This window comes from Phyllopteryx taeniolatus, chromosome 11 (genome assembly GCF_024500385.1).
Source record: "Phyllopteryx taeniolatus isolate TA_2022b chromosome 11, UOR_Ptae_1.2, whole genome shotgun sequence".
In the NCBI taxonomy this organism is placed as follows: domain Eukaryota; kingdom Metazoa; phylum Chordata; class Actinopteri; order Syngnathiformes; family Syngnathidae; genus Phyllopteryx; species Phyllopteryx taeniolatus.
In genome coordinates, this window is record NC_084512.1 from 8,590,457 (window position 1) to 8,614,047 (window position 23,591).

General features: G+C 40.2%; 1 protein-coding gene across 4 annotated transcripts; it reads right to left on the minus strand.

Moving 5' to 3' along the window:
- Positions 1-2,265: 2,265 nt before the first annotated feature.
- On the minus strand, positions 2,266-23,312 carry LOC133485763 (rab11 family-interacting protein 2). 4 transcript variants are annotated; one of them, XM_061790006.1, is made up of 7 exons: positions 23,139-23,312; positions 21,609-21,636; positions 21,094-21,471; positions 13,307-13,704; positions 12,375-12,720; positions 11,608-11,680; positions 2,266-8,232 (listed from the first exon to the last, which is right to left on the minus strand). In XM_061790006.1, the coding sequence occupies exons 3-7, from the start codon at positions 21,444-21,446 to the stop codon at positions 8,002-8,004; spliced, it is 1,401 nt and encodes a 466-aa protein (XP_061645990.1). In that variant the 5' UTR covers positions 21,447-21,471; positions 21,609-21,636; positions 23,139-23,312; the 3' UTR covers positions 2,266-8,001. The 4 variants fall into 4 exon arrangements, 3 of the variants coding, with proteins under 3 accessions (XP_061645990.1, XP_061645991.1, XP_061645989.1); XM_061790007.1 differs by having other exon boundaries at positions 13,307-13,553; positions 13,647-13,704; positions 21,094-21,636; XM_061790005.1 differs by having other exon boundaries at positions 21,094-21,636.
- Between the last annotated feature and the right edge of the window lie 279 nt (positions 23,313-23,591).

Genomic DNA, 23,591 nt, shown 5'->3' on the forward strand with positions numbered 1-23,591 from the left:
GAGCTGCTTTAGGCAGGAAGAAAGAAAGCAAAACTCAACATACCGTATTTTCACGACCATAAGGCGCACCGTATTAAAAGTAGCAGTCTCAAGTTACGGGGTCTATTTCTTTATTTAACACATACATAAGGCGCACCGTATTACTGGGCGCAGGCATGGTAAAACATACGATATCTTAAAACATACAGTAGCATGCATGCACGCTAAAACAACGTTTTTAAAAAGGCAGCGGGAGCAAAACTGAGTTCGGTTGTACTTTATTGAAGTATTTAACAATGTACTCACGTTATTTTTTGATCAATCCTCATCCACAAATCCATCAAAGTCCTCATCTTCTGTATCGAAATGAACAGCTGGGCAAGTTCTCCATCAAACACGCCAGGTTCCCTCTCGTCATTGTCGGAGTCAGTCTCGTTGGCGTGCGGCTCCTCAGAAATGATGCCGGCTTTCACGAAAGCTCGAACAACAGTGCAAGCAGACACGTTAGCCCAAGCATCCACAATCCATTCACAAATTGTGGCGTAACTCACCCGGCGCTGCCTCCTAGTTTTAGTAAAGCTGTGTTCACCATCTGTCAACCACCGCTCCCACACCGCTCGCAACTTCACTTTGAACGCCCTGTTTACACCGATGTCCAGCGGTTGGAGTTCCTTCGTCAAGGCTCCCGGAATGATGGCAAGCTCTGAGTTATTGCACTCAGTCGAATGGTGACTGCAGAGACGCTTCTCCCAGCTCTTCTTTGCTCATTAACCCATTGCTCCAGTTGGTCTTCCAACTCGGGCTACCTCGCCTTGTTTCCGCGTTTTGTTTTTCTTTTTTTTCCCGCGGAAACTCAGCTTCGTCTTCTTGACTTGGCGAAGCTCGTTTTCCTGGTTCCTCCACTTGCGAACCATGGATTCTTTGATCTTGAATTCTCTCACGGCTGCTCTATTCCCATATTCCTCCGCGTAACTAATAGCTTTCAGTTTAAACTGTGCTTCGTAAGCGTGTCGCTTCGTAGGTGCCATTTTCGGGGGTCCTTAGCCAAACCGATGTGCATACCGGCACTATATACCTACTGGGGCCGTGTCTTTAGCCTCCTCTGTCACACGCACCCTTCCCCCTTTACGTCCGCATGCTGTCCTCAGTCATGTCCGACTTCCTCTATAGAAGCAGCGCGTCGGCAGGAAAGGCTCCCAGTCAGTCAAGCGGAGCGCTCATTAAAGTCACACAACAACATTTACAGATTTTGGAACTCGGTGCACACATAAGGCGCGGCGCAATATAAAGGCGCCCCGTCCATTTTGGAGAAAATTTAATACTTTTAAGTACGCCTTATGGTCGTGAAAATATGGCAATTAAAAGTTGATAATGGTTAATTGCCAGTGGGAGGATAATGACTCTCCATAAAAATGATAGGACAGGTATGTAATGTTTTCTTTTTACAAATATTACTAAGGTCTAAAATACTGTGCAGAATTGCACGATACACGTTTGGTTTTATTGATTTTGATTTTGTTTTTTTACATAAAAAAAAATAACGAGCAGTGAGTCAGCATTATTTAGAGTGACTTTATTGAAAAGGACAATACAATTTTGTCTGTGCCTTTCAAAACATCCAGAGTACCTTTGGAATTCAATTACAGCAATAGTAATAGCGTTGCTTAAATTTTTTATTTTTTTTTGCAATTGTTTAATCATAAAGAATGAGTAAGCATTCATTTGAAGTTCTTTTATAATTGGCACTTCACATAGAGTCACCATTTCTGAATTACTGTTGCCTAAACCTTATCACAATTGTGTTCCTAGATTGCTCTGCTCCAGAAAAAGTCAATACAACCATGTTTCCAAACATGCTGGTTTAAAAACCTCAAGCTGGCCACTGAAGGCAAATATTAATGTAATATATGTCAGTTTTCCTCCAACCTTTCAGGAAGGTACACTTTACACACTGTCCAAGCAGGAGGGCTGTGTTCGAGTATATGAAGCTAAAGGAATATAACCCAAAAAAAAATTCCATTCAGAAGGTAAGTAAAAGAACATAGAATGATTCAATAGTCTGTCAATTATACTAGAATGCATGTGAATGAATATTTTGGAAGACCAGGGACACATTTAGAAGCTAAACCTTTGAACCTCAGTGGCATGCTGGTCAACTTCCACTCATCGCAGTGTGTAACTGTTGTTTCATCAAACAAAGTCCATCCATTTCTTTTAAAACTGTGTAGAACTGTCAAAGCAGCACAAGAAGACTTCACGAAAATAATTCTCACCACTAGTTGTGCATCATGTTTCATCAGAACCTTTGCAATGTTTTATGGTGTGAGCTACAATCACCCACAACAATTTTACACATCAGTCAGACATGTTATGGCCATATGTCTAATTGCTGTGGAGAATACTTGTGTGTTTTATAGTAAACATTACCTCCGAGCATATTTAGTGTTTTGCACATTCAACAAGCGGCATTGACAGGATGAAAAAAACATCAGACTGCTTAGAATAAGTATAATAATTATAGTCACCCCCTTTCAGTGTTGTGCTAGAAAATGATTTTGAAAATGCTCTTCATTTTAGATTTGTGTATTGCAGTTTGACATCTACCAAAGAACCAAATTATATTAAAACATAAAGCAAATGTAGCAATCAGGCTAAAAGGCAAAAAATGACAAGCAAAATGAATTCATTCCAACACAATCACTTTCTTTCATGTGAACTAAATCCCCTTCAGGGTCCAAATGTGTTCAATGTTGAATGTATCTCATCCTTAGCATTCATATATCATCATTATGAGTAGAGCAGATAGATGCTACGTGCCTTCACTCTGCAGGCACCTGGTGGGAATAAGCATAAATTACATGCTGTTGTCTCTAAGGCTGATAGGAATCTATTGATTTATTTGGCTTGTCGGATCATCAACAATAAAATGCCTGAGTTGTAAAACAATTGAAATTCCAGAGAATGAATTTCATATCACAATTTGCCACTTTCAAGTTTAGCTTGAATGAAAAATAGGTGGGGAATTTTCTGCAATATTTTTTGCACTTGCAAATCCATAATAGATGCATTTTAAAATATTTTAAAGCACAACAAAATGAGCAATAAGCCGACCAGAAAAGGGATGTGATAACAATGATTGAATGCAATTGAAATATTACAACCCCCAGGTAAGGTCCATTTTAATTTGCTAACTATGCGTATACACTTCAGCAGTAGATAATTGTGTAACGAGAGCTCACACAAGAAGGCAATCAGTGAGTGGATTTTCCAGAATGGAAAACATATTCTTAACTACATTTTTCATAGTCTTCATCCTAAAATAAATTATCAGCTAAATCACAAAACTTCCTGCCAAGACACCTCAATTGTGTAAAAAATAAAATAAAAATTACACGAAGCTCAATATTATTTGTTTGTCCAGTAATTGAGATGTGGAAGCCAAAATAAATGTATCTGAATGCAATAATTTTCTTTGGAACTACAAAATAATTGAAAGGCCAGTTAGGTTCAAGGACATTGTTGAGCTTTACATATAACACCGTGTTGTATTCCGACTAAAATACAATCACTAACAAAAAAAAAAAATATATATATATATTGGCTTTCTGTACAAAACCACACACAGTACATTCATGTAAAATAACTACTTTAAAGGCAGCAAAAAGTAATGTTGCTTGCCACAACAAATATTTTTGAAAAAACACTCCATCTCACCTGTGAATTTGGTATCATAAAGCGCAAAGTTGGAACACATATACCAGGAATGATACAATCAACAGGAGAAGGCGATTACAGTCACCAGATGTAACTTTGGGTGTAAGACTGCCATATTGCCAATAAAACACGTTATAACACTGTACAGGACGCAGCTGCTTTCTCTCCAAGGAATAAATAAATGTAAATGTAAAGATGTGTGCATGAACCGTTTTTTTTTTTTTTTTTTTTTTTTACCGTTAAGCACAAATTACAGTGGAGGAAATATAGTGCTACCAGAAAGTATTCACACCCCTTCACTTTTTCCACATTTTACTGTTACAGACTTAATCTAAAGCTGATTTTAGTATAGTTTTCTTTTTTTTTTTTTTTTTTTTTTTAAATCTACTTAAAATATCCCATAATGACAAAGTAAAAACATTTTCAGACAGTTGTGCAAATGTAAACATTTAAACATAATAGGTACATAGGTATTCACACCCTTGGCTTAATATTTTGTTGAAGCACCTTTGGCAGCAATCAAAGCCTCAAGTCTTCTTGGGTATGCCTCTACGAGCTTGCCACACCTGTTTTTGGCAATTTTCTCCCATTCTTCTCTGCAGATCCTCTCAAGATCAGTCAGGTTGGATGGGGAGCGTTGGTGGACAGCCATTTTTAGAGGTCTTTCCAGAGATGTTCGATTGGATTCAAGTCCGGGCTCTGGCTGGGCAACTCAAGGACATTCATAGGCTGCTCCTGAAGCCACTCCTTTGTTATCTTGGCTGTGTGCTTTGGGTGATTGTCATGTTGGAAGGTGAATCGGCGCCCGAGTCTGAGTTCAAGAGCACTGTGGAGCAAGTTCTCTTGAAGAATCTCTATATTTGGCAGCTGTCATCTTACCCTCTATGCAGATTAGTCGCCCAGTTCCTGCAGCAGAAAAACAGCCCCACAGCATGCATGACGCTGCCACCACCACGCTTCACAGAGGGATGGTGTTAGCCAGGTGATGAGCAGTGCCCCTTCTTCTCCAGATATGACACTTGCAATTCAGGCCAAAATGTTCTATTTTGGTTTCATCAGACCAGATAATTTTATTTCTGAGTATCCTTAAGGTGCCTTTTGGAAAACTACAAGCAGGCTGCCAAGTGATTTGTAGCGAGAAGAGGCTTTCATCTGGACACTTTACCATAAAGGCCTGATTGGTGGAGTGTGCTAGCAAAGGTCGACCTTCTGGATGGTTCTATCGCCGCAAGGGAACACCGGAGCACCGCCTTAGTGACCATTTATCCTCACTAGGGTCGCGGGCGTGCTTGAGCTTATCCCAGCTATCTTCGGGCGAGAGGCGGGGTACATCTTGAACTGGTCGCCAGCCAATCACAGTGAATGTTTACATTTTTTATAAATTTACAGAAATGTCTGAAAATATGTTTTTACTTTGTCATTATAGGATTTTTTTATTTTTTTTTAAAGAAAACTATACTCAAACCAGCTTTAGAATAAGTCTGTAACACAGCAAAATGTGGAAAACGTGAAGGGGTGTGACTAGTTCCTGGTGGCACTGTAATTATTTGATCCCTCACTGATTTCATAAGTTTACCCACTGACAAAGACATGAACTGTATATAATTTTAATGTGTATTTTAACAAGGAGAGACAGAATATCAAAATCTAGAAAATCATATAAAACAAAAGATTCAAATTATTTTGCAATTCGTTGAGGGGAAAAAAAGTATTTGACACCCTATCAAAACATTACTTGGTACTTGGTGGAGAACCCCTTGTTGGCAAGTACAGAGGTCAGATGTTTCTTGTAGTTGATAACCAGGTTTGCACACATCTCGGGAGGACCACTCCTCTTTGCGGATCCTCTCCAAATCCTTAATGTGCCGAGGCTGTGCCTTGGGAACACAACTCTTCAGCTCCCTCCACAGATTTTCTACGGGATTTAGGTCTGGAGACTGGCTAGGCCACTCCATGACCTAAATGTGCTTATTATTTAGTCATACTTTCATTTCCTTGGCTGTGTGCTTTGGGTCATTGTCGTGCTGGAAGCCCCGTCCACGACACATTTTAAGTTTTCTGGCTGAGAGAAGGAGGTTGTCACCCAGTTTTCCATGGGACAAGGCTCCATCCATATTTCCCTCAACGCGGTGAAGTTGACCTGTCCTCTTTGCAGAGAAACACCCCCAAAGCAGAATGTTTCCACCTCCATGCTTGACAGTGGGGATGGTGTTCCTTGGGGTCATAGTCTGAATTCCTCTACCTCCAAACACGGAGAGTCAAACTGATTCCAAATAGCTCGATTTTTGTCTCATCTGACCACATCACCTTCTTCCAATCATTCAGGTGTTCGTAGTCAAACTTCAGACAAGCTTGTACCTGTGCCTTCTTGAACAGAGGTACCTTACAGGCGCTGCAGGATTTTAGCCCATTACGGAGTAGTGTGTTACCAATGTTTTTCTTGGTGACTGTGGTCCCAGGTGCCCTGAGATCATTAACAAGCTCCTCCCGTGTAGTTCTGGGCTGATGCCGAACCTCTTTCATGATCGCTGATACCCCACGAGGTTAAATCTTGCGAGGAGCCCCAGACTGAGGGAGATTGACAGTTATTTTACGTTTATTCCATTTTTTTATTTTTGCACCAGCAGTTGTCTCCTTCTCACCCAGCCTATTGTCAATGGTCTTGTAGCCTATTCCAGCCTTGTGCAGGTCAACAATCTTGTCCCTGATGTCCTGAGAAAGTTCTTAGGTCTTGCCCATGATGGAGAGGTTCGTGTCTGATTGATTGATTATTCTGTGGACAGGTGTCTTTATAAAGGTCACAAGTTGAGACAGGTATCTTTCATGCAGCTAAAAGATTTAGACTACGAGTACTTTCTTAAAGTGAGAGGACTAGTCTGTGGGAGACAGAATTCTTTATTGTTGGAGCGGGATCAAATTCTTCACTCAATGAAATGCAAATACATATTAATCTTTTATTAAATGTGATTTTCTGGATTTTCTTTGAGATATTTCACTGTTAACATTAACCTGCCATTAAAATTATAGAGTGCTCATGTCTTTGGGATCAAATAAACATTTCCTCCCCTGTAAATGTGGTTTATATTGTTGATGTTCATATTAGAAACAGCAGTGCGATTCAACAGCTTTCTTGCAGCTAACAAAATCAGAGTGTGATGACAACACAGTGTCAGTTTACAATTTTTGCCTAATAATTTTGTGTTTACCAACTTTGCACGGAAGACACTGTTTGCGTTTGGACTCAACAGAGGATACAAAAACAAAGTGCTGCGATGTACTGTGGTACAGTGCATACAAAAATTATTTTAACAGATTAGGTTTCTACATTACTTCATCAATCCATAATACAAACCTTTTTATACCAGTGTTAGTACCACAAAAATCATGGGGAGGGTATTGGGATACAGTAGCAGGATGACATCAAGTACCATACAAATACCTTAGTATTCAAATATAACAGAGCTGTGACAGCGTCAATCAATACATACACCCCAGTACTTCGTATTGAAAGAGATGAAGGCCGGTAAATAGGTAACAAATCAAAATACTCCCCATTAACATTAAAAGTTGAGATAAACTGAAATATTCCATTAAATTCCAGCATAACATAAAGAAAGATAATTAAATTAGGATTATTGCACTTCTAAGTAAAAATAGAATTTCCGACTAAAAACGTTCACCAATACCCTTAAATGATAGTCTTCACAATTAAAGCAAAAGTAAGCACAATCTAGGGACTTAGATGAAAAATGGTGACTTTGCTCATTTAAAACACTAACAAGCAAGAGGAGAGACAATTTTAGGAAGCAGCTCTGGAATGAACAGCCTGACTAAATGTGGCAGGCTTAAGAGTGTGTTAAGTGTAAACGTGTGTTACAAATTGCTTAATCACAATCACGTTCTAATAAACAGCATACGATTGCTTCTACAGCTTATACTAAACTCAAATTTGGCTTCTTTTTAACCTGAAGAGCTGGTAAGCACAAGATAGAAGCTGAGTCCAACAGACCACTGTTAACTCACAAGTGCAAACATTGAAACTGAATCAGAGCAGTGTCAAATAAGTGGATTTGATTAAAATGCACTGATAAGTTTGTTTAAGTACCTAAAGAGCACAGTATCGGTCATTTTTAACAGTTTATGAATGGAAATATGTAATTGGGCAAAGGATGATAAGTGTTTGTCTATTAAAACTACAATTATAATGAATCATGAATTTTCCTCACACATCATTTATCGCACAATACTGATGTGCAAACTAATTCCAGACTCTTCTCTATTGTAGTCTATTGTCTGTGCCTCTACTGTCTACTTTTTATTGAGTTTACCTGCCTTTTTCTTAGGCTCATAGGGTGTGCGGAGTATGCTTGGTGTTTCCTCCATGACGCGTACCAGCAGGTTATCTATGTAGTCCTCCAGCTCCCTGATGTGGGCGTCTTTCTTTTTCACCACTTCTTTCTGCTTGACGAGTTCCTGCACCACTTCCTCAAAGGACAAGTTTCTATAGGCTGCCATACTCCCCTGTAACACTTCCTGGACCTGGAAAACAGACAACAATAAAAGCTTATAGTTTAACCCGGTCAGTTCTAATACCGTGAGCCTACTCTATGTTCAAAGCAAATTAGATAAGTGTCATGTTTAGCTTTTGCTTAGTGTTTCTAAAAATAGCGCTGTTACAGAGATTTAAAAGTGACATGTCAACTAATAAATAGTAGTGGTCCTGACCAACAAACCTTTAACATAGGACTGGGCCATTAATAAAAATTTCATTGTGATTTCGATTTTGGCTCGTCACGAACATAAAAACGTTATAATCAAAGAAAAAGGATTAATGTGCTGCGCCGCAGGTTGTCTATGCAAGTTCCGGTGTTATAAAGGCACCCTGAACGCACCGTGTTCCTTGTAGTGAGAGTGTGACACATTTCTTCTGGCCCGCCACATCATTTTATGCGGCCCGCGAAAGCAAATCAAAATTGCGCATTGTGTTCTGGTGTAATACCATTGAGATATTTGCAAGCATTTTTTTTATCATCAAGCCCACTTTGAAAAGAAATAATAGTCGAAAAACATGTTTTTATAGGCTTCTGATTTCAAAACTGGTTATTCATCAATCTGTTGTGTATACTGTATGTAATCACACTATATGAGGTAACCTTTCATTTATATGGGTTCACAGTCGTAGCGGCCCTCCGAGGCAAGTCATAACTACGATGAGGCCCGTGACAAAAATGGGTTTGACACCCCTGGTGTACAAGGTGTGTCAGAAAGGTTCCAGGACAGATGTTAAAGAGGTATATTCAAAACCCAAACTGTACACATCGAGTTTTCCCTTTCAGTGTTGGCCAGATCAACCAGCACGTCTACAAAGACAACCTGCAACGTCATTTGTTCTGTTTGCTGAAAGAGGCGAGAGTCCACCATCACAACATGCCTGCTCACTATGCCCTGAGCACTCTTCCTTGCCGAGAAGAACATCACAGTTTTGGAGTGAACTCCCAACTCACCCAACCTGGCCCCGTATGATTGATTTTCTCTTTCTCAAGCTCAAGGGGGTTACCAAGGGGACCATTTTTCAATATGTGAACAACATCAAGAGGGCTGTGACGACGGCGCTGCAGAGCGTCCCGATAGAATCTTTCCAGGATTGCATGAAGGCGTGGCAGAGATGGCTTGGAAAGTGCGTTAGACTACAGAGGGATTACGTCGAAGGGGAAAACTTGTAGTTTTGATTTTAAATATACCTATTGTGACACCACTCCTGGAAATTCATTATCTTCCCTCACCAAAACATAATTAATGGATATTAAAAGGATGTTGTAACTGACATTCTCTTGCCTCACACTTCTTAGCAGACGTAAAGACAATCCTTGCCACCCCACCCTCACCCGTTTGAGAACAATCTATTTAGGCACAGCACCATGGTCCTGTTTGGGAAGATCTCTTATGAGAACAGGAGCTGTAATCGTTTTTAATGAGGGAGCACTTTATCACTGTAATGCAGGGCACCCTCCCCCAAATCGATAGTGCAGCAAAGGGTGGACTCTGTTTAAAATACCAGAGTTATCATCCTGCACTCCCATGCCTCTATCATACGACCACTGCAGAGTAAAGACAATGCAGAACGGCTCGGAGTTGGACAGTTTGCCAGGTGTCTTATCACTTCATGAGCACAAAGGCTACTGAGGAGGAGGGGGACAGACCAAAATGAAAATTCTCAAAGATTTTGACTACTGAAGATTAAAAATGCATCTAATTAAAAGATACCACCCTTGGGCCAATTGAGACAGAATAGGAGAACTGACCGCCGTAAGGGAATAGCGGTTGGGTTCACATTAGGGCTGCACAATTAATCTAATTTTGATTGCGATCATGATTTTGGCTGCCACGATTAAATGAGCCTGATCGTCTGCAATTTTTTTTTACATTTAAAATGCGGGCACTGCTGCATATGAAAAGTGCATTTGCAGCAGTGCCCACAACCTAGCCAACCAGCCACCAGGGGGGCGAACGCATGGTTAAGGGTTCATTAAGCTTCGGCACTGCGCTCCTGTGCCAACTTCAGAATAAAAGCCTAAAATGACACTGACGTCCGATGTAGTAATTTATTAAGCTTTTATTTTGAAGTTGGACCTCTCCACGAGCACTATTTACAATCGTTTTAGTCAGTGGTTGCAGCCTAAAGTTATTGCCTTCTATGCATTAACTGTATTTGCTTCCATTAAGTTGCAATTCGTGATTGCACTTTGTAACAGCATATTTATTAAGTTAGGCCTTGCTAATGTTGAATTTTTTGGGGTACATTTATTTTTTTTATTTATTATCTATCATTTATTCTTATTTATAGAATCATTTTGAACTGAAAACTGTTACTTATTGTTGGTTTAAAAGTCGTGCAATAAAAATACAGATTTTTCCCCTAACATGAAGAATAATCGTGATCAATAATTGTGATTACAATATGATCCCCAAAAAATATTTTGGCCATAATTGTCCAGCCCTGGTTCATATACAGTGTACTGAGTCTACGTGCTTGTTCTCTCACATTTAAATGATGTTCAGTAGCTTTGTGGTAAAGGTCTGAATTTGACCATGAACTTACAAAGAAATGATGACCATTTCTCTACGATCCATAGTTAAGGAGAAGATAAGGTGTATATTTGCCATTCTCCAGTTGTGTCATTACTGTTTCTAATGAGCTTAGCTTTGAGAATTTAAAAGCTTCATCCTTTGAGATGTGTGTGTTATCCCCCCCCCCCCCCACCCGTGCATGTGGTTAATTAGGGCCTTGAAGAGGAGGAAATGGGAGCTGCCATTTCTGCAAGCTAGTTCAGCATGTGCAGGGGCACGTGTGGATAATGACAGACCTCAACACTCGCACAGAAAGGTGACGAAAGTCATTATCAGCATCACGTCTCTCATTTAGGCATCCCTTGAGCTATTGTTCTGCTGTACAGTAGATACCAATTTTGCTGTGTAATGGATCACACATTTTAAAGATTCTGAAAACAGAGACATTAAATAAGATAATTAAGTAGACGTATTCGTTAAATATTAACAAACCTAAATAATTTATATTTATGTGCTTTTTCGCAACGAGAATGTTCATATACAAACCAAAGAATTTCACTAATCTAATGAATATTTCACAGTAAAGTACTTCACATTCAGAGGAGACAAGATGATGAGTGTGCAGCTGCTAATTAGTTGAATAGCACATCTGAATTTTTAGAGGCCACAGGGATCAATGTCACCAGCTGCTGCGTCAAATGAGACTTGAGACTTGTTCTCCATTACAAAGTGTCAAAATTTTACAAGTCCATTCTGGCACTTTCAGTTTATGTAAAAGTGACAACATGCAACAAAATTGTATGAGGAATCATGGTTTGACATGCTAAGTTCTGCTCAGTGTCTCACATTTTTCATGGCGTAGATGTCCCTGCTCCCTTGGCCCAGGGTGATGTCTTCATTTCCAGGTGGCTTTTTGTCACTGTAAAGCAATCAAACAGAAGGACAGGTCAGTAAATCATGCATACAATTGTCAGGAGGCTCTGAGGCACATTGACTTCCTGTGGAAATAATCAGGTTTAAATACTTGAGAAAAGAAAAAGGCCGCTGTGCTTAATGAACTACAGCTGTGCTGTTTGAAATACATGTAATTATGTACATTAAACCGCCACAATGTATTAGTGCACCACATTATGACTGACCAATGAGCTACCTGATGACAAAGACTGCATTTAAGATGATGGGCCTTTAAAGATAAGTGGTTAATTGGGCGGTCTATCACTTTAGAGGATCTCATTATGTTTGCTCAGAGGGCTCTGCTATCTAGCCAATGCTCTCTAAAGAGCCTCTAATGACACCTATTCTGATAAAGCACCATGTAGCCTCAGTGTTCCCAACTCTCTGTGGAAGCCAAGAAAAGACATAACAGATTCAAAGGAAACAAAAACACTTGACAACAAAATGAGACACATAAGAGAGTCCATGAGAGAAACTTTCTAAGGCTAATGAAAATACTGAAAACATCCTGTAGATTGGATGCGTTCAATCTGGGTTCCGTCTCATGGTCATGGGAAAGCAAGATCTCCATTTAGAGCTTAAACAAGGATTCATGAAAAACATGATAATGGTAATGCATAGTTGTGCTAGTACATCAAACATTATCAAGCTTTATGTACCTTACTTTGTAGTTGGAGCCGAAAGGGTTAGTGTGTACTTGTGAGTCGCCACTAAAAGGGTTGGGGGAGCGCAGGTCTCCAGAACTGCCCGAACGACCCCCATTGGTGGTCTTGCGTCCATCCTTCTTTCCAGTCATGCGTTCCAGTAGGCTGATCTTTTCCTTTTTCTCCTTGGGCTTGTCCCACAGCTGCCCTTGCTCCCCCTCAAATGGGTTGCGGTTGCGTGGGAGCGTGGCATACTTCTGTGGCAGGGTGTCACTGATATCAGTAAAAGGGTCACCGTGTGCCTCGTTGTCTTGGAGGCCTGGTACCTCACTCTGGGAACGCCTGTGAGGACCAGCTGTACCTGGAGCCAAGAAGCAAAGTCATAGCAGGATGCATCAATGTTTATTGGCCTTATGAGATTATCTAGGAGTCTTTGCTTGACTGCACTAAAGGGATGGTTCAATCAAGATTCTTCATGGCCAATAAAAAGGATTATAAAAGACTATTATTGATTTAGATACTGCTTAACTAACTCTTTACTTTGTTTAATGGACATTATTGTAATGCACAGGTTGTACACAATATTACTGTGTTGTAACTATCGTAGACTGGGCATTAAGTTACGTGACTGCATTTGAGTGTGCCCTCCGTCAATCCGAAACCGTTTTGATCTAAACATTTGGGAAATTATGTGTAAATATTTTTATATCATTGTATATATAACGTGTACATTCCTGTGGCTCTGTGACGTCTACTGACGTATACATATGACCACAGCAACACATGGTAAAAAAATAAAAAAAATAAAAATAAAGGCATTAAAAATAAGGTAGGTTATTAAACTACACGAAAGTTTATTTCACCTTTATACACTAAGGCTGTGAATCTGAATTCAATGTATAGTTCTTTTAAATTGCAAAACTTAATGTCACAAAACATTAACTCACCACTTTCTTCTATGGAATTCATGGAGTCCGGTTTGGTTCGAAAGTGGGTCCCAATGAGATCTGACATGGAGTGGGCTGCAGAGAGTTTCTGGGCCCCAGAAAGTAGCGATCGCTTAGCCTTGGTTTCGGGCTGTGTTCGCGGTTCTGGGGCAGTTGGATGGTGGTTAGGACCCGAGTCACACGCTGCAGAGCGAGGTAGGATGGCTGAAGACGTGTCACTGTCGTGTTTGCGACCCTTCATTTTCACCTTAAGTTTAGAGAAAGGCGAGCGGGGCTTCTCTTTCATGGAGAGGTCAAACATACTGGCTGTCATATTGTTCCGCATAAACTGGATACTGACTTGTATGCGTCCTCTCTCCTTCTTCTTTTTTGATGGTTTGGACTGCAAGGTATACCAGCTAAAATGAAAATGGAGAAATCTTAAGGTATTCAATGGGGCCACTTTAAAAAAAAAAAAAAAAAAAAGGAACAGGATTTATCTCTGATGATTATCCATTTAAACAGAACTTAAGAATATGATACAAGGTTAATTTGAGCATACTAATCCAAAATCTTGACACCAATTCAGAGGCTCAAATCCTTTTGATTTTCAGAGAATATAATTTGTCATTCAAGAGAAACAAAATTTTTTTTTGTAAAACAGAATATAAGAAAGAGGATGTGCTTGAATAGGAGTATTTGAGGCTTCCTTTTGGGCTCCTATTCATTTAACCTCCCTGCGTTTTCAACTGGAAGTAATGGGATTTGTGCATTCAAAATAAAGTGGCATTTGCACAAATCTGGCCTTTGTTCAGAACTGCAAAGACGAGCAATGGGGACATTGAATCGCAGGGTGACCGACCATTTCATGCATGCTAATCAGTCATATCCTCTGTGTTATGAGGACTGTACAAAAGACAATTCAGGAAGCCACTATTTATAAACAGAGTACAAAAATTCCGTCAGCTTTTGCCATCAATCAACAATGCAACAGCACTTAAAGACAAAAGCACAAAACGTATCAAAAAATAAAAAATTAACAAATAAATTGTTAAAATGTTTTTTATGCATTATTTTGTCTTTAATGAGATGGTAGAATCTATCACTGCAAACAATGTTGGTCCGGGCGTGAAAGAACTGCAGCTGTTGAGTGCTATTCTAAACCATCAAGCTCGTGGCCCGGTAGCCGAGTCATGAAGGGTCCATTTCCCAGGCTGCACGCCATGCTCGGTCAGATCAGCAGCCACAGCATGCCACTGCTATGGGGCCGGCACTGCAGCTTAAGTGTGTCTCAAGGCCAAGATAAACCTCCCTGTGCTTGGAACCACAATCCTCCGGCTTGGCCCCTGGACCGCTGGGAAACTCCTCACAATCAACACACACAGGTGTGCGATAATTATGGGCTGTGTGCTCAGATATCGAGACAGTCTTTCCTCCCCAGTATGTCAGTTCAAAAACACCACAAATGGGCCGCAGTAAATGCAGCACACAGACGGCGAAATGTGGTCATAGTATCTAGGGTCCTGGTGTCATTGTCAGACTTGCCTGCAGTGTGGGAATGGGCTGAAGAGCAACACGGGCCATATCCATTACTAACGCTAGCTCAAAAGGTCCACGGCCTTGAAGTGAATCAGCTCAAGCACAAAGAAGAAAAATATGTCCCACTTTCACACTGATTATAACATATTGCAATTCTCCAAACTGATGAGCAGAGAGGAAGTGCTAACGTATTTCCATGTTGGTGAGCTAATTAACACCAGATTCAATTTGGATGATCTGTTCCTGTTTCCTTAATGCAGGGTTAAGCAACAGCATGTGTGTATTAAGGGTCAAATCAACCTAATCTTTTAGTTTACTCTGCAATTATTACACAGTCTTACTTGAGGCTTTTGGTGTAACGCATTTTTTACAGTTTACACCCAGCCTTTCATTAGTCAGTGTTTAATCAAACAGTGCCAATGCAAAAGTAAGCTAAAGAAACAAAATCAACAACGCAAGGCAAACTGCATTACTTCCAAAACATCAAGCAATTTTATTTATATAGATGTCTAACATGGCGGCATGGTCGATGAGTTTTTAGCACATCTGTCTCATAGTTCTAAAGTTGGGGGTTCGAATTTGGCCTTCTTGTGCGGCATTTGCATGTTCTCCCTGTGCTTGCGTGGGTCTTTTCCAGGCTTCCTCCCACATTCCTGAATCATGCATGTTAGGTTTATTGAAGACTCTAAATTTTCCTTCAGTGTGAAAGTGAGCATGATGCTTGCTGGTCAAAATGTGCCCTGCGATTGGCATGCGACCAATTCAGGGTGTTCAGGGTGCCCAAAGTCAGGTGGGATAGGCTCCAGTTCACCCATGACCCTAGTGATGATGATCTGTATAGAAAATGGATGGATGGATGGCTGTCTCACACAACCTGCTAAACCAGCTCCACTAGTTTTAAATAGGCCAAATAATGCTACCCATGTTAGTAATAAGGCTTAACATCATCTTTAATCAATAAAAGTCGAGCCATTGCTAAGCCTTACACCAGGGGTAGCCATACACCAGGGGTAGCCAAAATATAGCCCGCAAGCCACATAAGGCCTGTTTCGTTATTTAATCCGGACCACAGAGCATGTATATTATCAAGAGTATTTTCATTAATTTTTCATTAAATAATGGGTTAATGGGTTTAATGTGAATAATCAAATAAAAAACAGTGAATGAACAATTTTACATATATTGTCCATCCATCCATCCATTTTCTGAGCCGCTTCTCCTCACTAGGGTCGCGGGCGTGCTGGAGCCTATCCCAGCTGTCATCGGGCAGGAGGCGGGGTACACCCTGAACTGGTTGCCAGCCAATCGCAGGGCACATCGAAACAAACAACCATTCGCACTCACAGTCATGGCTACGGGCAATTTAGAGTCTCCAACTAATGCATGTTTTTTGGGATGTGGGAGGAAACCGGAGTGCCCGGAGAAAACCCACGCAGGCACGGGGAGAACATGCAAACTCCACACAGGCGGGGACGGGGATTGAACCCCGCACCTCAGAACTGTGAGGCTGACGCTCTAACCAGTCGGCCACCGTGCCGCCTACATATATTGTTTTAAAAATAATTTAATTAAATAATTGATTGATTAATTCTAATTAACTATGAATAACAAAAATGAGAATGAATTATTATTTTAATAATTGAAATAAACCTCATGCATGTTTCAACCTCTTTTTTTGGATGTAAAAGATCAGATTTTTAAAAAATGTCTTAGTTTTTAAAAGTCACAAAGTGCCAAAATAATGCTGAGGAACAAAGTTAATGATATAAGGAACAGCAATAGCTTAGGTTTATATTACACAATGTAATTATGTGTTTGGTGGAGAGAAAAAGAAGGGTGGCTTCCCATTTAATAATTATCTCTTACTCCTCCTTTTTGAATATGTATAATCGCAATAACGATGCTCAAAACAATAAATCATGCAGCCCTAGTGGATAGCGTACAACACTTGAAGCTGGCGTCTCAGGACGGGGATGATGTCTGCAGTTTGGAAATATTTTTATTCGGAAAGTGACAACAGTTCAACAGCAACTTGTAATTTCTGTAAACTCTTAGAAGAGGAGGCAAGAGCTCTGGTTTTACTTCTACACAATACAACTTGTGCCAGAAAAAAACAGAGTATGTACAATAGTATTTGGCGTTTTTGACAAGGCAGAGCATTACTGGACTGCAAACAACTTTTTTTCTGCATTCCCCTTCGTCTTCAGTAGTTTGTAATAATTGTTCCCCATGCACTAACAAATCTCCTCCTGATTACAAGCACGTGTACCACCGTGATTTTAATTTATGAAACGACAAATTACATCCTGCCAATAGCTAATTTAGACAATGTAACCTCTGCAAATATGCTCCACTTCCTACATGTACAGTTCTAAACCGAAACATGGCTCATCATAGTAACAAGAAAAAGTCATCCCTTTAATTTAAAATTTAAGGTGGTGCAAAAACATTGCATCTTTCTTTTATCAGTGTACTAACCTGAACACTGCACATACAAGTAGTATTAAGACAAGCTGAATCTACTGGACAGTGCTGTGAAAAAGTATGGTCCCATCTCAAATTCTTATATTTTTGCATAACTTCCCCACTTGAATGTTTAAGATGATCAAACAAATATAAACATCAGACAAATATAACACAAGTGAACTTAAAATGCTGTTTTAAAATGATTTAATTTAAGGGGATTATATATATATAGAGAGAGAGAGAGAGAGAGAGAGAGAGAGAGAGAGAGAGAGAGAGAGAGAGAGAGAGAGAGAGAGAGAGAGAGAGAGAGAGAGAGAGAGAGAGAGAGAGAGAGACACCTGGGTGAAAAAGTAATCAACCCCCTTGTTAAATCATGAATTAATTGTGGCTAATCAAAAGTTTTGGTTAATTTTCACTGATCACACCCAAGCCCGTTTACCTCCAGACCTGTTCAATCGAGAAATCACTTAAACAGAGTCTGTCCCGACAAAATCATGAAGGACAAACGTTCTAAAAAGGCTGCGACAATATGACACGGTCCAAAGAAATTCCAGAAAAGTCGAGAAATAAAGTAATCGACATCTGTCAGTCTAGAAAGGGTGACAAAAACCAAAGCTTTAGGATTCCAGCGAACCATAGGGAGTGCCATTGTCCTCACATGGAGAAAACATGGAACAGTGGTGAACCTTCCCAGCAGTGGTCGGCCTACAAAGAAAACAGCAATGACTCATCCAGGAGGCTTCAAAGGAACTCGGGACATCTTCAAAAGAACTGCAGGCCTCCCTTGCCTCAGTTAACGTCAGTGTTCATGACACAATAAGGAAGAGACTGGGCAAAAATGGCATCCATGGCATAGTTCCAAGGCGAAAACCACTGCTGACCAAAAAGAACATAAATGCTTGTCTTATGTTTGCAAAAAAAACATCTGGATGATTCCAACACCTTTGGGAGAATATTGTATGGATTGACGAGATGAAAGTTATTGTTTTTGGAAGGTGTGTGTCTCGTTACATCTGGCGTAAATGTAGCACAGCATTTCAGAAGAAGCACATCATACCAACAGTCAAACACGGTGGTGGTAGTGTGATGGTCTTGGGGTGCGTTTCTCCTTCAGGACCTGGACAACTTGCTGTGATTGATTGAACCATGAATTCTACTCTAACAGAAAAACTTGGGAGAATGTTCGGCCATCAATTTGTGACCTCAAGCTGAAGCGCACTTGGGTTCTGCAGCAGGATAACAATCCAAAACACGCCACCAACTCAACTTCTGAATGGCTTAAAAAAACAAAATGAAGGTTTTGGAGCGGCCGAGTCAAAGTCCAGACTTGAATCCGAGTGAAATGCAGTGGGATGACCTTAAAAACGTAGTACATGCTCAAAAACCCTCAATTTTTGCTGAATTCAAACAATTCTGCAAGGAAGAGTGGCCCAAAATATCTTCACACAGATGTGAAAGACTCATTGCCAGTTATAGAAAGCGCTTGATTTCAGTTTTTGCTGCTGAGGATGGCCCAACCAGTTATTAGGTTAAGGAGGGCATTACTTTTTCACACAGGGTCAGGTAACATTGAATAGTTTTTTTTCCTTAATAAATTAAATCATTTAAAAACAGTATTTTAAGTTTACTTGGGTTATATTTGTCTGTCTTGGGTTTACATTTGTTTGATTATCTTAAACATTAAAGTGGAGAAACTATGCAAAGATATAAGTATTTGAAAAGGGGGCCTACACCTGTTCATGGCACTGTATACTAATTTTATTCTGCGCTGTAGATTATCCGTATTGCAGGCATAATGTACAATGCTTTAATATGTTTCGGCAGTCATTTAGTTGTCACTTTGGTGGTTAAGGTATTTTTTATATGAGTGCACTGGAGGGAGGGGATTCACAGAGTAAAATACTCCACCGTTCGCGGTGCACGTTTCCCACCTTGCCAATTACTAATAGAAACAGGATGTGGATATTGCCCATGTTCGCTACGCTGGCGAATGAAAATTGTCTGCATCAAAACTCAAAAGCGCTTCCTGATAAAAGGTAAAGTGAGAGCACTCATTCTGCCTCGTGTGAAGTTGTGCACGGCGTTAACGGTTTAGTTTTTTCCCCCACTTCGTAAAATGCTTCAAATCGCCGTCCAGCCGCTGCTGGCTAAGCAGTCAGGCTCATAGGCTTTTCCAGCGGCCGGGAGCGGTGCATCGGGGAAGGCCAGACCTGATACCACTTGCCGCTGAATTGAAGCAGGCATATTTATTACTGCGACGGACGTTTGAAGTGTTGATGGCCGATGTGTCCTACAATTCACAGTAGTACTCGCAGTTAGCTAGCTGCCTTCTTCATCAATGCACGAGCCAGTAATCCCACTTTGGTTGTCATGCCAAGCGGCGGCGGCGCTGGCTCGAGGCAGGGTCGTACGTAGCTGGTCATTTGGGGACCCAAGGGACACAATTGTCACGGCTCACCCCCTGCCCTTCCTTATGTAATTTAGACCACTTTGCCCTGCTTTTCAGATGTTATAATTATCTGAAATCTTAAATTAGCCTACTAATATTTACCACCAGAGATTTAGATTATCTTCAACTAAAAAGTTTGAATTTAAGAAAATTCTACATATAGTCCTTAAGATCCTTCTTGAGGATTATCAAATAAGTGAATCAACTAGCGGCACGGTGGTTGACTGGTTAGCACATCTGCCTCACAGTTCTGAGGACCGGGGTTCAAATCCCGGCCCGGCCTGTGTGGAGTTTGCATGTTCTCCCCGTGCCTGGGTGGGTTTTCTCCGGGAACTCCGGTTTCCTCCCACATCCCAAAAACATGCACGGTAGGTTAATTGAAGACTCTAAATTGCCCGTGGGTATGAATGTGAGTGCGAATGGTTCTTTGTTTATATGTGCCCTGCGATTGGCTGGCGACCAGTTCAGGGTGTACCCCACCTCACGCCCGGAGATAGCTGGGATAGGCTCCAGCACACCCGCGATCCTAGTGAGGATAAGCGGAACGAAAGCTGAATGAATAAATGAATTTAACACTACACTGTAATTGATAAGAACATTAATGAACATTTAGTATAGTTTACCATTTCAACCGCTTTTATACTCACATTTCGGTTATCAAACGCGTCACTGTCACTTCCCACTTTATCTCTATACTCGGCTGACACGCAAGGCAGTGCTACTTCTACTGGCAAGAGCATCATTTTTTACAAGGTGTGAAGTTAAATCAATAAGTCAATATTCTACTGTGATGGAAGGTTTTTGTTTTCACAATTCAATTGTAAAATAAAGATTTGTTCGTCATATCATTTCTGCCTGGCCTACAGGAAAGTTATTTGTTAGCCATATCCAATGTTGTGTTGCTCATACTACAGAATAATTTGTTTCATGTGTTTAGTAAATAATACTGAAGATAAACTTCCTCAGAAAAATCCCATGCTAAGTTACAATCACAATATTTGTTTTATTTAAAAAAAAAATAAAAAAAACTCACAATTAAGAGCATTTTCCCAAATCGTTCAGCCCTACTCCTGATTGATGACTGTAGTTTTAATTGTGCCCATATTTTAAAGCTTATTGGCTTCCCACTGACGAGGACTGGCTAAGTGTGGCTAAAGGTTTAGCCACATAAACATGTGATGTTGTGGCTAACTACACACACGTGTGGCTATGAGATTTTTATACTGTTTGGCCACATTGAATAGGCTGAAGAGGTTTCATGACTTCAGTGTCAAACCTGATACTCATACATACAAACAAATAACATATTTACTGTAGCATAATATGTTACACATCTAGTACGACTAATACTCACTCAGTTTTCTGTCGCTGCTTGTTGTCAAACACTTCGTTAAGGTTGATGGATCTCTGACCGAGGAATTTGTCCAGCCCGACCAAGGAACGATGCATAACAATGAAGCACAACTCATAGACTTCTGGGTTGCCATCCAAAAGTAACCCAGGTAGTTCAAAGGAAGCTTCTTCTCTCCAGATAGGGTTAAGTGTCTTCTCTGCCACTGATGTTGAGTACTTTTCCTTGCCCAGCTGAATGATTGTGTATGCATCATTGGTGGCATTTTTGCCCTTGGGCTGTAAATTAGCAGCTTGAAGAACTGTGGCTTGGACATGAGTTGGAAACCACTTTTGAGACTGTTCACCCAGTGACATTGTCTGTACTGGTTTCAATGGTACTCTATAGTGTTATAGAAATAAGCGTGTAATGTGAAAAAACATATTTAACAATGATTTGTTATTCATGTTATTGCTGCCTGCCTAAAGGTAAATCAAATACCATAAAGTGGGTAAAACGAATGTAAGAAAGCCACAAACCCAGATATCCAAGCCACTGTTGAGTCATCTGGACGGGACGGGACGCGGCGGGCGGACGGGGGAGAAAACAAAAATAAAAATCAATATTAACACAGAAAAGAAACAGAAATACAAATGCACAAATGCTTCATAATAGTATCACTAGAACTGAACTAAGAGGAATATGACACACGTGTATGTACTTTACACATGTATAATATACATACACAAATAAATACATACAATATAAACAGTATACAAGGTGTCAAAAGGTTCTAGGACTGGTGTCACAAAAGATATTTTGTTAGCCTAATAGCATAATTGCCCAAGTCATTTTTGAACGTTTTCAGAAAACAAGAACAAAAAACGAATTCAACAAACAAGAAGAATCTGATGCCTTAGTTCAACCTTTGCAGATTACCATGACCTGGACTGAGAACCTACACATACAGAAAAAACATGTTTTTTTTCTTGATGCATATTGGTATTTTTTATTGTTATGGTGAGAGTAAGTTAAAAAAAGACTTGGGCAATTATGCTATTGGGCCAACAATATTTCAAACCCAAACTACAAATGATGACTTTTCCACCTTCAATGAGTGCTAAACATTCAACTAGCATGTCCACAAAGAGATCCTGTGCCATTTGCTTCATTCAGTCTGCGACAAGAGGTGAGAATTGTGTCAGGACAACTTTTGGTGTGACAACACACCCGCTCACAATGCCCTGAGCATCTGACAGTTACTGACTGAAAAAAACAATGTAGAGAACAAAAACAAAGAGAAATCTCCCTACTCATCCAACCTGGCTCTAAGAGATTTTTTTCCCCCTCTTTCCCAAGCTCAAGGCTGGTCATCAAGCGACCCATTCGGTAGATTTGGACAACATCAAGATGGCTGTGACGTAGGTGCTGTGGAGGATCCCAGAAGAATACTTCCAGGAGTGAATGACAGTGTGGCAGAGAAGGCTGGGAAAGTGTTTGAGACTTACAGGGGGATTACTTCAAAAGGAAAAACTTGTAGTTTGGATTTGAAATACAACTTTTCTGACACACCTCATAGATACACATACATATGTACTTATAGATGCATGCATGTGCGTGTTACATCATTAAGTCGTAATACACATTATTTTACCACAACATAAATGGATGATGACATCCAGAGATACAACATGCTGTCAGTTCTGCCAGTATATAGTGATGCAGCAGGTTGATGGGGATAGTATTGTTAAATCTAGTTACGATGGTGGTTAATGCAAAGGTTTTAGTTCCACAAAACTATTCAACAAATTATGTTATAGGTGTACATAAAATAAATCTGTTTTACTTTCTTTATCATACTATTTAAAGACTTATCACAATGAACAATATGTTTACCTTTATCTTTTACAATGAGAAAGGCAGTTGATGTATTAACGCTATCAAATAACACTAGGGAACCACGTTCTCCAACGGATTTTGCGATGTATGTTTTAATCAAACAGGCGACATAACATTAGCGGTTAGCCGCCGGGCTAGCAGCTACACAGAGCTTTATAAATTATTCTTACCTCGAAGTCATTTACAGCGACCTTTCAGCCCAACGTATTCTGTCTCCATTAATACACCAATGATGCGTTTTTTTATGGCATGTGACGGCAAGCTAATATTAGTTAGAGCTGCAGTTGTTGCTCATCTTTTCTGACAACTGCTGCCGGAGTTCCACTTCCTCGTCTGACGTCACTTCCCCGTCGCACCGGCAGAAATTGAGGAAGTGCAGCAGAGTAAACCAGCCGGCTGCTATCCAGCCGACGCCCACGACAAGCACATTCGTCTGGAATGCGAAAACAATAAGGCCGACGAAATATGAAGTAAAGACTAACCTATTATTTACTTTCTTGCAGGTTGAGCTATGAGTCAGATATTAGAGTCAGATTTGCAAATGTATGAGACAAACAGAGTGGCGTCTGTGCCATTAAATTAGCAGCCAGGCATTACAAAAAGGAGGAGATATATATATATAT